General features: G+C 39.4%; 1 protein-coding gene across 1 annotated transcript; it reads left to right on the top strand.

The window, feature by feature from the left end:
• Window positions 1–2,253: 2,253 nt before the first annotated feature.
• Window positions 2,254–15,431, top strand: LOC104330305 (germ cell-specific gene 1-like protein). Its single transcript, XM_009935498.2, has 5 exons — window positions 2,254–2,569; window positions 4,177–4,224; window positions 6,630–6,782; window positions 10,207–10,318; window positions 15,176–15,431. Exons 1-5 carry the CDS (start codon window positions 2,260–2,262, stop codon window positions 15,429–15,431), a joined length of 879 nt encoding a protein of 292 aa, XP_009933800.2. The 5' UTR covers window positions 2,254–2,259.

Genomic DNA, 15,431 nt, shown 5'->3' with positions numbered 1-15,431 from the left:
TCTAATAAATTTGTCCCCAATACTCTGCAATTTCACTCTACTATAGATCAATTGTAACACTCCGTCCTGTGAAGAAAAAGTGAAAATGTCTTCTTTTATGAGTGTAACTCTCTCATGAATCTTCTTACAAATAAATGAGGAAGTCTACTAAAGTGTCTAAGCTTGCTAGACTCCAACTATGTTTTGTTTTTTCTGATTAAAGGCAGAGAGAATTTACTCTAAACTTCACAGAAAGTCTGCTTACTGTAGTTTGTCCTTTAGCCAATAAGAAGTCAGAAAACTATTAAAACATTAAAGGGCTGATCCTGTTCCTTCAAACTCTATGGGAAGTTTGCCAGTGGTTTTGCAAGAATGGAATCCAGCTCCATAAATATATATATATATTTATACACACCTCCTGAAGCGATTAAAAGATGCCCTAGAACACAGAAAAACTTTTTGTAGGGAGCTTGCTGAATCTAGTTGGCTGTTAGGAAGCAGCTCAGTAATAGCTATTTTTATCCTTTCTCATCATATTTTGTCAAATATGCACAGTCAGTGCAGAAACGAGGAGAATCTAAATGTACAAAAAATTATGTTACCAACAGTTAAAGCTTTACTACAATTCTTGGGACATTCAGTGCTTTTTTCACAGCTTCAGCTGTGGGGTTGGAGAAATTGCCAATGAGTTTCAGCTTTAATTTTCAAAAATTGTTTGCAACTTTTTTAGTTGCAGAGAAAAGCCTGAAAACATTAATAAATCTATGTGCTACACAGGCTCAGCAAATAAGACCATTTATATTATAATAATTTTACTGTCTGGTTTACAAATGTCGGGCTTTGAGTGGGCAATATGGACAGCCAAGAAGTGATGCCTTCTCGATTTCCAAGAGAAGTGAAACTTGCGGCTTTAACTAACGTAGGATGGCTCGTGCCCTTCCCAGAACTCACGGGTGTCTGGAGCAGCTCAGTGCTACTTCCTTGTGAAAATACAGTAGCATAAAACTGTAGGAAAAAATAACTCCTGGCTCGATCTACAGTCTGCTTTTCTGGGTTGTGAGATTTGCTCTGCCTTTTTAGTCCAGGTACCTGCCTGGTCCTCCACTCTGTTGCTGGCCAGCTCTTCCGGCTGAGATCTTCGTAACAGTCTAAAGCAGACATTTATCCTGTTTCTTTGAGTTTCATGCTGGAACTTGTCTAGCCATATGCTCCTCCAGGCCTGACATCCTCTGGGTAGAGAGCTGTCCTAAAAATCAGAATGATTTTCATTAAAAGACACATATGTGACTTCAGTGTCTGTCCTATGGTATCACTCTTCTTTAGAGCATGTGTTTTGACCTCAGAGTTGTAAAACAAAGTGATCATTTACTAAAAGAGCTCTTCTCCTTCTGGTTCTTTGCATCACTTATTCGCATTATCAAACAGTCAGAAAAAGCAAGATGTATAACACGTCAAGGTGGGAAATGTTCATTAGAGGAATGAAAAAAAAAGTGCTATTTCACAGAGAGAACAGATGGACAGACAAAATGAGGATAATTCAGAATTTTCCCCTACTGTTTCACCTAACTGGGGCCAGGCTTCTACTATGTATTCATGGAGGCAGACTGGATAGTGCCCAGAAGCCCATCAACAGTAACTTACGACTTTCATTGATCATTAGTGGAACTTCAAAGAGATTAAATCCCCTTCCCAGTGATCTTGGGAAGTGCTGTAATGCTGTAAAATACTCTAACTTAGCAAATATTTTTGTCTCCTAAAGAATTTCTTTATAGCAAGATTCACACCTGTATTCAATTTAGTCAGTGTTCAGTGTAACTGGAGCATTTGGAACCCCAAGATTTTATTTATTTCCTAGCTGAGAAATGGAGAAGTTCCATCAGTCTTACTCAACCTGCTGATCAACATAAATATGCATATTTTGTTTGTATAAATAAAATTTTTCTGATCATAGACTGGGGTATTTCCAATGCATCTGTGTTCTGTGTATCTTTACTCCTGTGATCCTTGGTGCAATCTATAATTTATTGTCCCACCTCTTTATATTTCTTTCACAAGACATTACTGCCAAACAACATTGTCCTATATCCTTAATCTCTGCTACCACATGACTTCTGGTCATGCCCATATCTCTGCTTTCTGACTTAACTAGTACGCTGGTACAATTTTCGGAGAGGAATGAAGATTGGGATGGTAAATACAGGCAGGCGTTTCACCAGGCAGATATATACACAGCTTTGTAAAAGGTTATTTCTAGAGTAATTGATAGTGCAGTCCTGGAGGATGCCAGTTTCAGTCCCAGCTGCAGACAGGCGGCAGAGAGCTTCAGCAGCGTTTTCTCTCAGTTTTCTCTCTTTAGTCTTCTCTGTTACAGCATTGAGTAGCAGTTACTGGTGCGAAGGGACAAGGAAAGTTGCCAAACCTTTCTGTACAGGACAGAACAAAGGGAATCACTGCATCCGCTTCAATAGCCCTGACGCCAACAGCAGCAATGCTGTGCAGTATATTTGGGAGACAGGAGATGACAAGTTCATTGACCGAAAGTTTCATGCTGGGATTTGGTATTCCTGTGAAGAAATTATAAATGAAGCAGGTGAGTAAAACCTATGCAAATTAACTTAAGAAGGTAATCAGTGTTCTTCCTACTTATTTGGTGTGATCTTCCTTTTTTACTGCAATATTGTGTATGCATTTTGAAGGAAAAAGTATCCTTAAAAAGTTGCTCTTCTCTGTGAAGGGGGATCTTAGAGAATACTATCTACTCAATTCCTAAAATATTCCTAATAAACTCTGCAAATAACTTTAGAGTGACAGGGGGTAGTATGAATGAAGATTATTTTTTTATTCTTCTAACCAGAGCATCAAGTTAAGTTACTTTAACAGGAAAGTGGTTTATTTTTCTGAAGTTTTTAGTCCCTTAGGCAAAGATGAACATATTTGCCTTAAATGATAGGTTACGAACCCTATGGCAACATTAAAAGCACAATGTGATTTTTTTTTGTTTTAAAAATCATTTCAGCATTTACTTCTGCAAGGTCTAAGTTATTTCATGGATTTCCTCTTAAGCACAGGTATTTCTATGTTCTTAATGTGTTCTCACCTTTCATAAATCAAAGCAGAAGATGACTATTTTCACCCTGCTAAAACATAATTTGGAGACTTACTAGTCATAAGTGGTGGCATTTAACTGAGTTTCACTCAGTGTATGTAAATGTCAGTAGAATGAAATTAGCTTGCCGTTAAAGAAAGCTTCCAGTTAATTTTGGATCTTTGTATAAGGGAATTGCGTAGCTGGTTCAAGAAATACAGCATATATTGTAAATCCAGATCAACACTAAGTTTTTCCGCTTATTGTCCGGATCAGTTTACAAAGGACAAATAGAACAAAACTTCAGAGAAATCAAATCAGCTGTCATCTGTGCTATAAAATGCAAGTATTTTCTCAGTCACCTGTCCTGAACGTCTAGTTCTACCAGAAGGTGTTGTAAGTTATATAATTTTAAGGGGGTAAATGTCAAAGATCAGAGCAAAATACATCTCCAGAAGACATCTTTCAGGTGGTGATTGCTATGGATACTGGGGTTGTTTAATTTCTGTGTCTGCTCTGGCAGTTCTTGTTTTCCAACTTGGTCCAGTTAGTAGCTGAAAAAAAACCACCCCTTATTTTCAGAGCAGAGCAAAATTAATTCCAAGAGCTTTGTTCACAGCATCTGTGTGGGGGTCAGGAGGTCACACGGTTTTGACAATCAAAGCCTACAGAAAAAAATTGGAATTAAGCTTAGAAGAAATTTGTGTGAGCAGCAGCATTGTTGCTGTAAGGAGAGCAGGTCTTCCTTCACAGGAAAGATGGTATACAGGCTGCCACTCTTTCAAAGGAACTGATCATTTTCCCCTTCTGGCTTTAACAGCTACAACCTTTTGGAAGCAATTTGTAGCCTTTCTCTAAGTCTCTCAGAGCCTGGTTCTGCCTTGAAAAAGTCTGGAAGGATTCTCTAGCTAAGTCCCAGAAGTAGGTCAAAGTACCAGGGACACTATGTGTAAAAATATAGATCAGAAACGGCTTCTCTTGATCCTCTCAGTTTGTGCTTTTATAATAGATTTTTGCATTTTCTGCTTTCTATTAATCTATTTATTTAGATCATTACAGAATACAAAATAATCCTGAATTCTGTTTTAAAATAATTTTTTTTCTTTCTTTAGGTGAGAAATGTAGAAGCTTCATCAGTCTGACTCCAGCTTCTGATCGAGGTACATATGCATATTTTGTTTGTGTAAATAGAACTTTCCTGATCACATTTACCAACATAAATAGTCTTTATTTTTATTTCAAATATCCTGACTTTAATGCCACACAGTTTTTTGTCCTTTATTTAGTTTTTTACCTTCAAAATTAAGTCCATGTGACTTAAAATATGAATCTATGTCTTTTGAAAACACTCCATTTTGATAGGAAAGCTTTTTAAAATTACTTTGAATACGGGTACTGGAAGTCAAGATTTGTAAGTTTTTACCTTCTCTCTCCTTATACTTCCATATCTGTATAGTCAGGAATTTTGTGGCTTGCACCATGCGGCCTGGAGAGCACAGAGGGACGGGCAATAGGTGAACAAAGGCAGGCAGTATGCTGAGGGGACTTGCTGGAGATGTGTTGTGGGCCAAACTGATCTTGATGGCAGTCTGAATCCCCTTCCTGTACCTTACACAGAGCTGTAAAGAGGCATTTCCACTCTCCTGAAAGCAGAAAGTTGCCCTCTTTCTTTCAAAGGATGGTTCATATTCCTACAAAACATACCTGCAGATGCTGTTAAGTGCCCCCCTCCAATGTAAACCCTATCATTGACGTGGTTAGACCAATCACTTTGCAAGCAGATGATCCAGAAAAAAAAAAGTCTTCCTTCTTCCCCATGGGGTTGAAATTGCAAATCCAGAATACTGGGACTGGAGTACTTTCCTGAATACACAACTTCAGCCTCCTGGGAAAGAACAAAGACTCAATATCTGAAGGCTAGTGCTCCTTCCCTCTATTGCAGCTTGTCACTGTGCACAAATAATCCAAAATTTTTATAGTATGAGAAAAAAAGAAAAGTGAGACGTGATTCTTGGTCACACAGACGTTGTCCTTAGAAAGGAGGGGTGGATTATGGGCCCTGCCCTGAGAGCTCCTCAGTGAAACCACTGGTGGGCATAGTGCTGAAACTAACTCTGCAAACAGCACCGGCAAATGCTACAGGAACCTGCAGGTCAGATAAAGACACCTAAGACAGCAATTAGCTACCTGATAACCACATAGAGAAGCTGTCCCTGGGAAGTGAAATCCCTAGTGGGAACAGATTCCTGCCCCGCACAGGAGAAGAGCGAGTCTGTGTTCTGCCCTTGCATATGGCTGCTGTGTACACAAAACTCAGGACGTATCAGGCTCACTCCTCCTGAATTTATCATCCCTAGGCATCATACACAGGGATTATCACAGTTGTTTGGTGCATATGTAATGATGGCTCATTTATCAAATATGTTAAAATGCAAGCTGTCGTAGCTGGAGCAGCCACTACTATTTGGCAAAGTAACATCTGGAGTTCCTGAATAAAATCAGATTTTTTTCTGAAACAAAGATTTGCTGGAGAAATTAACCTTGCCCAGGAACCCCCACGCATAGCCTGGCCCAAGAATTTCATATCTAAATGGCCTTTGAATCAGAGAACTCACAGACACTACCAAAGCCTGCAGTAGGGGTCATTTACCGCACAAGCATTGTTTGCTGCCATATGTAGTGTTTAGTAACCAATTAGCAATGTTTCTGTCTTTGACTTATGTTAGTTAGGCCTTCACATGAAATCACCATTTGAATCTACAACCAGGTGTCTCAGGACATATTTATTTGTTTTAAATAAGGTTTGGGAAGGTTGTTGGCCGTTCGTGCTACAGTCTGGACACAAGAAGTCCTCCTGCTCCTGACTGGGGGACTTTGGCATGGTAATGGTAAAACAGCAGGCTGAGAAACTTTCATGGGAAGATTAACTTCTTGCATAAGATGTAATTAAAACCTATCCAGAAAGAGAGGGAATTAGCAGACAACCAGAGAAATTAATCTCAGTGAAACTTGGAGAGTGTCTGTGCTCACAAAGACTTCTCTGTCCAAAAAATCAAGATCCTGTTTGGTGCAAAATTAAGCCCATGAGGAAAATTTTATGCAGTGACTAGGCCCTTGGGCCATGTGGCTGTGTGCATGGCCTTGCAATCTGTTAGCTGGCTACCGTGGTCTTCTGTTTCGGTACACTTGTCTCTGGACTCAGCAATCGTGATGTCAACAACTAGGTAATTGGTTAGTAATTCTTTTTACATTAACTTTGGTTCGTGGTAATTTTAGGGTAGCTAGTGAGTATAAAACCATACTGCCCTACCTTGTAGTGTAAGCTTCTTAAGCGTGCAGCAGGAACACGGAAGTGCTTTTCCACTAAATAGCCACATCAGCAGAGGGAATTATAATTAAGGTGTCCATTGACCTTGAAGTCTTCCTGTAGATGCTGTAACAACATCCTCACAGCCTTTGAGCTTTTGTTTAATGTCATGTAAACAATATAAATTAAGAACAAAGAAATGGTGAAAATACTAAATGACTGCTTATAATATCAGTGCTATTGATTTGTTTTTTCCAGGGGTTTTATGGCTGTCTATTGTAGCAGAGCTTCTGTACATCATTTTGCTTCTGACTGGAGCCATCCTTATGTCAGTAGAAATGTGCTACTACAGTACAGTCATTGATGGGCTAAAGATCAACGCCTTTTCTGCAGTAGTCACTGTATTAGCAGGTACAGTTAAGGATCTCGATTTATTACAGCTCAATTTATTGCCATTGTGTTTCATATGTTCAGGATTGTTCAGCATCCAAAGTTACTTATACTTGGTGAAAGCATGTATTTTAGAATGACATCTAATTACAAGTCAAACACCTGGCAGATGGCAAAGAATTAATCTCAAGATTGTCTTACTCTGTCAAAATTTTGGGCTTTGATCCTAATCCTAATGTTGCTGGATTTAGCATTCATGTATTTGTGATTGTTGTGCCTTTCTTCATGAATTAAAGATATTTTATTATACTTTTTCCTCTTACACATAATCATGCAATTGATTTGCCAGTCTCACTTTTGTTGGCTAAATAAATGAAGTTTATTAAACATCTGACCATTATTATGGGGAAGAAATAATTTTTCTTCCTTTCTGCAGAAGCCTTTGTGTAGTAGAAGACAACTATCACGAACTATCATGTCTCTCCTTCATCTTCTCCAAAATAAATGATTGAGAAACATGTCATATGACTTCACACGTATATCTAAGACCTCTGATCATTCTTGATGCTCTAGTCTTTCTCTAGTCCAGTTTTTGCAGAATCTTCCTAGAGGGTAGTGCTAAATGTAGACACTAGGCTGAACGTCCAATGGCATTAACAAACACAATTCCCGTTCCAGTTGTTGACTTCTGAAACACTCTAGTTTGGCTTAACTTTATGGAAGTGTAAAAATTCTAGGGAGTCATTGCTCTGCCCTGAGTTAGGCCCAACTCTCCTAAACCTTGCCCAACAGATATTTGTCTAGCCTCATCGTACTAAAAATCCCCAAGCCCAAAAAACCACCACCATCAAAAAAAAAAAAAAAAAAATCAATGCTCCCTCTTCAGTACTAAAGTCTCTGTCACCTTCCTAGGAAATGTAATCCAGTTCATACCACTCTAAAAATTTTATTCATGTCTAATCTAAAGCCCTGGCTGCTGTGATTTTTTACAGCATTTCTTTCAGGATACCCACCTACAACAAGAGACCAGATGATCCCCTCCTCTCTGCTGTTAACTTTTACATGTTTGAAGATTGCTATCTCAACTCCCTGTAGTCCAGACAGCAGTCCCCAAACTCTGCTGCCTGTGAACTCTGAGAACCTGCTGGAGTATCTCCTTTCTTCTGAACGACTTTCCTGGAAGGTTTCCAACTAGTTAAAAATCTCTATTATCACCAGTTCTACTAATCGCTCAAAAAAAAATCTCCATTTCTCCTGTATCAACAAACCTCATGATCCACTGTCATGTCTATTTTCAAAGAAAGATTAGTGAGCTTTATTTAACTCTTTAGACAATAACGATAAATATTCACTTTTATTAATATTCTTTTTGGTTTTGGCATGTACTTTATTAAGGAGGCCTACACAGCAAGCAGCAAGGTTTTTCTGGACATTCTGTTTACTTCTGCTAGTAAAATTTCTCGAAATATTAAAAAGCTGAATAGCATCTGTCTTAGCTGTTAAACTTTTTGTAGGTATAAATCAAGTCTAGTCGCCCTAAACTGTAATGAAAATGCGATTTTTTTGTACAAATATTCTCTTGATTCTAACAGAAAAACACAGATTTAAATTCAGCTACTGGAAACTGTAGTTGCGTAAAGCTAGCTATATTGCAAATGCACAATTAAAAAAACCCCAAACTGTTACAGTATTTAATCATTTAAAAACCACATTAAAGCTAGTGTTCGATTTCTCACTTCCCTCAGTCCTCACCTCAGACTGAATAAAATCCTAAAATGTATGTTCTAACTTGTGCCAAGCGTGGTGACTTTAAAGAAGAATCACAGAGCGAAATTTTCTGACCGTAGGCACATAGGTTTATAGTGTCCCACATGCAGCTCTTGACTCTACAGAAATTATTATTCTGATTTGTGAGTGTTTTCTCTTCAGTGCATGTGCACTACTAGTTCACTCCGCAGCTGTGAAACACACATTGTTGATACCACTGTCCTGTTGCCCTCAGCAGCCTTTGATGCAAATGAATATTGACAGGCTCCCATATATGCCTATGCTTGCCTTCTGTACCTATATTAGTTAAATTTTCACCATTTCTCAGACACCAAATTGCTCTGAAGCCACTGCTGAAATGTTGAGCCTGACTCTGAATTTAATCCCGGTACAGCTAAGAGGAGCACTCCAGCACAGGGTCTCGTGTTCACGCTCCAGTTTGACACATTTCTAGGGAGCCAGACTGGAGGATTCAGGACAGACATTCGTGTGCCTCGGACATGGCTACGACATACCACCTCCCTGGTGAGAGATGAGCAACTGACCTCTGTTCTCTAACAGCCACATCAACTTTCATCAGTCAAACAACCTTCTCCAAACACTTTATTAAGGAAGTGCTATGAGGGTGCCAGCTAACTACTGAACTCTGTGTTTCACAGCATGAAGCCTCCCGACTCAGTGCTACACAAAGGGCTCTACTAATTGCCTGTTGATGGTGTTTCAGGCAACAGCAATATTTCAGGGAAGACCATTTCCCAGTGATTACTGAAGCCAGGTCATTGTCAGCCCTATATGTGTCCCAGACTGTGAGATACTGTGTGCTACCTAGCTAGTTTTGTAAGAATTCCTGAAACAGACCTACTTTAGGATCACCTAAGAAATTGGGTCTTGTGAGTTTGGTAGGGGACCGTCTGCTCTGAGAAGCTAGTGTGTGTTAGACAGTGGGACAGTTGATACTGCAAGGGTATTTATGAATTTGTAAATGAAAATGGAAACAAAAAAATAGATGGCCACAGGGAAGGTCACCAGTGGAAGATAAAACGCTAAGGGAAAACAGATACCCTTAGGATTAGGCAGCAGCCTCGTAGCAATTTTGAAAATTAAATTATTAAATATAAGCCCCTTTCATAATCCAGAGTTTCAGTGCTTTTTAATTGACACCAAGTGTTTGCTCACTTTTTCATCCACCTACGTAATGTTGATAAATCTGGCTGCATTTAAGACACTGGGAAAAAGCATATGACTGCATGCCTTTGAAAAACCTTTCCACTGAACGACAGGAAACTGTGGGAAACGTGTCCTGTGCAATGCAACTAAGCAATAGCTTGTCATAATGGCTGATCCCTGCTCAGGGTTGAATTACTAAAAAGTTTTCAGGGGATGAGAGCCAATCAACTTGTTACCTTTTAAAATCTATGGGCTGCATGTCCCATTGCTCCCCTAGGTTCCTCTAGCATATAAAGCAGGTGTCAAAGGACTGTGTTAGTGATTGTATTGGGAAATATATGACACATAAATACACTTAGATTTTAATATCCAGTATTTTTGAGTGATTTATAAAATTCAGGTACTTCATAAAATATTCTTCAGGAGCTCAAGGGACAAGTGGAAAAATCTGACAAAGAAGAATGTCCTCAATTTACATTTTCTGATGTTCTTATGATATTATATTTTTTAGGTCTTCTGGGCATGGTTGCTCACATGATGTATACAACTGTATTTCAAATGACTGTAAATCTTGGTCCTGAAGACTGGAGACCCCACACATGGGATTATGGCTGGTCTTATTGGTACCTATCAGTTTATATTTGGTTCTTCCATACCTTTCAGTCACTTCACCCTATGTTGAAGGAATGTATACCTAATTTGTAAGGAATGGGTCAACCTCATTTCACTCCTGGGGATGCAGTTCAGTAACCAGCTGTTTTTCTCCAAATTCAGTTGTCTTAGATTATTGCATAGAATGTATAAGCTTGTGAGTTTTGCATTTGTCATCCTGCAGACTGTACAGAACCTCCAATTGCTCTGCATGAAGCAGAGATCCTTCGCCATAAACATCAGACCCAGATTTAGTACTCTCATCTCCCAGGACGACAGCCTTGCATAGGTTGTTTAAAACACTTCCAGCTTTAGCCATTTAGGTTGAATTTTTCCTTATCAGATGTATGTTTCAGGTTGTTGTGTCTGGAATATTTCAGACAAAATGGTTCAAATTTTTGAAAACAGGCTTAGGTTAAAACCACATTATTTTGGCCCTGTAAATAATTGCAACATATCCTCTGATGAGATCTAGTGAATTTTTTAAGAAAGAGGACTGTTCAGAGGATCTTTGCTATAGGGATGTATCTTTGAAAATCCACCGAGTTTGATCAATTCAGGTGCTGAAAACTGCTGCTACTTTCCCATCTGTGAATGACATAAAGAACAGGAACAAATGTACTGTTACATCAAAACTCAATCAGGACCAATACTTTGGGTCATTAAACCAAAGCTCAGGCTGATTGTCTTCTTCACATGTGCTCTGACAGCCAAGATGACAGCTCATTGTCACTCATTCTTGTTGCTCTTTCTAATTCTATTGTACCATTTTTGAACAGGAGCTTATTGTTGTATGCAGTCTTTACCATGCAGACTCGCTAGGGATTTTTGCAGTGAAACAGGGGTTTCTTTTTTCTTTTTTTCTGCTACATTTCACCTTCCTAATAACACAAATCTCATTTGAAGGTCACTGCACATCACTCTACATCTTTCTAGGAGTCTGTTTCCCAAGCAGCAGCAGCAGTTTATTGTTACATGTGTGTAAATGAAGATGTTCCTATAGTGCTTTCAGAGCACTGAAGGATGGGCCTGGTCAGTACTCCCATGCTGGTTGTTAGCTACATCATGACAAAAGTTGTATCTTATCCTGTTTGTCCATCAGATGAGGTGGCCCAGCACCTGTATGTCACCCACTTGCTCAAAGTGCAAAGGGTCATCCCCCTTCTGTCAGGAAGAACTGGTCTGAGAAGATCAAATACCAGGTATCCAGACAACACCCTGGACAATGTCCAGCAGCTACTTGGATACCCTCAATGAGTATCATAAGAGCTGTGCGGGATCCTCAAATAGTGCCTCCTTCCCTCTTTTCAGACTTAGATATGTTTTGATTCTTTGACTCTCACTACTTCCATTCATTCATGTTTTTGTTCTTGCAATAATAATTCTTTTCCCTGGTTTGGGGCTCTCATCTCTCTTCTGAGAGGTCTCTCAATTTCTTTCATGAATAGGATTAGGCTTTGTTTTATTCTAAAATCAGTAAGAAGAGTGGTCAGTGGAAAGAGGGGGAGTGTTCCTGCGTTACTTCCCCTGTCCTACTGGGTGGAAACAGAAAACCGCAGACTGGTAATCAGGAGCCTGTTCCTTCCTTTACATCCCACTGGGAGAAGAAAAACACCCAAATCACTGTCACTATTGCTGTTACTGGCACAACTCCATTGATGCCCCTGTCGCCACCATCATCATGTTCATCACAGATGTCATTACTGCTGTCACTACAGCCAGCCTTCTCCTGAGCACTTGGACTAATGACTTTCACTATGTGGCACACACTCAGGAACTGAGGATTTCATGGCTGACCTCTAACAATTCAGTGCAGCCTGGGCCACTGAATGCCCAAAGAAATTTTTCTACCAGCACAAGACTCTATAAGCCATCAGTACCTGCATACAGGAAGACATTGAAGAGGATGGTCTCTGTGGTGCTCCATTTTTCTGTCAAGATTCACTTTCTTCTTTCCTTTTCTCAGCCTATATGACAGCTACATTTCCCTGCTTGACAGTAATCTAAAAATAAAGCAAGCATCCTCCCAGCTGTCTCCCTTGGTTTCTTTCTTCTCATCTCCTTTCATATATAATATTTTCTCTCTTCTGATAACCTACATTTGCACCTCCCTTCCTGTTGTATAAACCCTCGTCTTCATCCTCCTTTTGCTTGTCTCCCACTGACTGCATGTGAGAATCTCATCTGATAGTAAGAGAGGAAGGATGTTCGAAGCTGTTTGTCTTCTACAAGAGAAAAGAGAACAGATGCCAAAAAAAGGGGCAGTAAGGATTATAACTGACAATCCTTTTCTATTTGTCTCAACACCCACTTGTGGCCAACAGTGTCACCAAAACCATGACAAGGGCATGGTCAGGCAGAGGCACAGGCAAAGACTTTGCTACTTTTTCATTGGGACTTACAATAATCTCCTTGGTAACCAAAGAACACAAAGAATTGGGCCTATGACAGCAGCTTTTGATGCCAGTCACCAGACCTAGTAGAGCAGCTATTCCTGCAAGAACTACTGAGACTCTGTCAGGAATATTCTACCTGCCACAGTCCTCCCTCTGTCCTCACATCCAGCTGCTGTGTCCAGGGTTTTTCTTCCACCTGGCCCAGGAAGCATGAAGACCTTTCTTCTTCCTTTACAGTGCTGGAATTGCTAATAATGGGTAGACTCACTCTGTGGTATCCCTGAACTTCTCTTCAATAAATCCATCCGTATTTCTCTTTTGTTTTCAGCAGCAGCTTTCCTAGTGTTTGAAAGATGTTTCTGTTATTGATGAATCTCTCATTGTCTTTTTGTTTGTCAGACTGAGGCATCCTCACATCAAGAGACATTTTCTCTCTAAAGATCTGCCCTGTACTAAATTCTCATAACACACCACATACGGGATACTCCGCACAGTAAAAGTAAAATCTATAATCCCACTGAGCTTCTATCGGCATTTCTCTTATGCAGGTGAATGACTAGTTGCTTTAGTTTGCATCCTTGTTGAGTTGACCTGTTAGATTTTCCTTTTTGTCATTTGCGTCAGGGCAGAATTCAAACTGAAAGCTGAATTTCCACTGCAGCCAAACTGATTTTTATTTTCTGGCTCTCTCAGTGACAAGACTGTGTTCATTTCCTTCCTCAGTTCTCTCTAGTCAGATGGGGGAACTCCTCATTTTTTCCAAATTGTTTAAGGAAAAGAAAAATTTCTGGCGAAAACTTTGAAGAATCACGCTGATATATTTCCTGTATTGTCAAAGGAAACCATTTATTTTTGTCCTTTGTTTTTTTTCTTTTTTAACACAGTATTGGTCTATAAGAGAATCTGCTCATAAGAGATTAATTTCTTTCAGTCTTTGCTAAGAGGCCTCTATAGAAGCTTTCTTGAAATTAGTTTCTTACCCTTATGTCACTGAGTCCTTCAAAGAGCTTCAACAGATTGGATAAGGAAAAGCACCTTCTTCAAAAGCAGTGCTTCATAATATCCATTCTATCAATTTTTCTACTAATGCTACCGTACTTCAGTTATTCAGCCAAAAATGCCTACTACGTGAGTCAGGACTACTGCAGCCCTGCCAATTTTATCTCATTCCAGAGGCTGAATCTTCAATTCTTCTCTACCATGGCTGGCTTAATCCACTGGTTACATACCACCATAGGTAGGCTCGCTGTCTTGTTCTTGTTTCCTTCGCAGGGTGAGGAAAATCTATATGCTTCTGGCGATTATTCCTTATTCTTGCTACATCTTTGTTATAAGAGCTTTTCTGTGGCTCCCCACATTTGAGAGTTAGTCAGGGTGTAGTTTGGCTGACTTTAGAAGCAAAGATAGCTTAAGTTGCTCCAATCTTCCAGCTTCTAGGAGCCCTTCACATCTACCTGCCACACCATCACCCTCAAATTCTGTCAACACATCTGGTTGTCTGATCACCCTGGAAACCAATTCTGGCTAAAAATTACACTTAAAAAAAAAAAAAAAAAAAAAGAGGAGTTATTTAAAAAGCTAAATGAGCTTGTTGAACTACAGCAAGGATGTGGGAACAGAAAGCTCTTAGGGAGATGAGGGATAAGCAGGAATTTCTTGAACTGATTTCTCCACCAAAGCATTTGTTTCATTAGATAATTGTGACCTTGCCATGTTTAGAAAGGCTCTGATGAGCAAACTCCTCCACTGTGAACTCCAATTCATTCCACTGTGGCCCTGTTTTTACATGGTACTGTTACAGCTCCAACATGCAGTGCCCACTCAGTAGTCTGGAAGTTTCCCACATTTGTAGCAAATCGTACCTCAACATCATTTCATAGTTCTGTCTTCTTATGGTTTTACTTTTAACATTTCAGAGTTGATGTCCTTTTCTTTCTGTTTAGTCATGACTTGTACTTTCTCAGGACTGTGTTTCAGTGCTCTGAGCCTGCTTTAGTCAGCTATTTAATTGTGCCTTGTCTTTTCTTTTTAACCCTTTTGGATAACTGGCATATGTTTTTTCTCAGTGTCACCTGTGACATTTGTAGTCTCAAGAACTGCACCTTTTAATTTTTTATGCGTCTTCACTCTTTTGTAGTTCCTCTTTCTGATATTAAGCTCTAAGCAGAGTAAACAGAGAAAATGGAGGCACAGTTTCATTAAACAGGAATGTTAAATGTGAATGTTGTAACCAATATGTAGAGGTCAACTACATATGTAAGTCAGGTATGCGGACAGTCATTAACCAAGAATCTTTCTTCCTCCCCTACCATGATCCTCTTTCCATAATATACACCAATACAATCACATGTATGCAATATTATAAAAAATAAAACTGAAGGACTTGGATATGAAAATGTTCTGCTAATTTTTGATAAACTTTTTTGTTTATAGCCTCGCATGGGCTTCCTTCGCTTGCTGTATGGCTGCAGCTGTCACCACTATTAACAAATATACAAAAACAATTTTGGAATTCAAGCACAAAAGAAAAATGCTGGAAAGGAGTTTAAAGATTAAATACAAGTTTCCTGATCATACAACTCCAGAGAAAACTTGCAATGTGTATGTGAACTCTTTTCACAACCGTACAGAGGACCCTGCACACCCAATAAAAGGCTTGTGTCACCTGGCCACTATTTCAGTTCTGTAA

The sequence above is a fragment of the Opisthocomus hoazin genome, chromosome 21, assembly GCF_030867145.1.
Source record: "Opisthocomus hoazin isolate bOpiHoa1 chromosome 21, bOpiHoa1.hap1, whole genome shotgun sequence".
Taxonomy (NCBI): domain Eukaryota; kingdom Metazoa; phylum Chordata; class Aves; order Opisthocomiformes; family Opisthocomidae; genus Opisthocomus; species Opisthocomus hoazin.
Note: the sequence above shows the minus strand (reverse complement) of the source record. Positions and strands in the feature narration are given on the sequence as shown.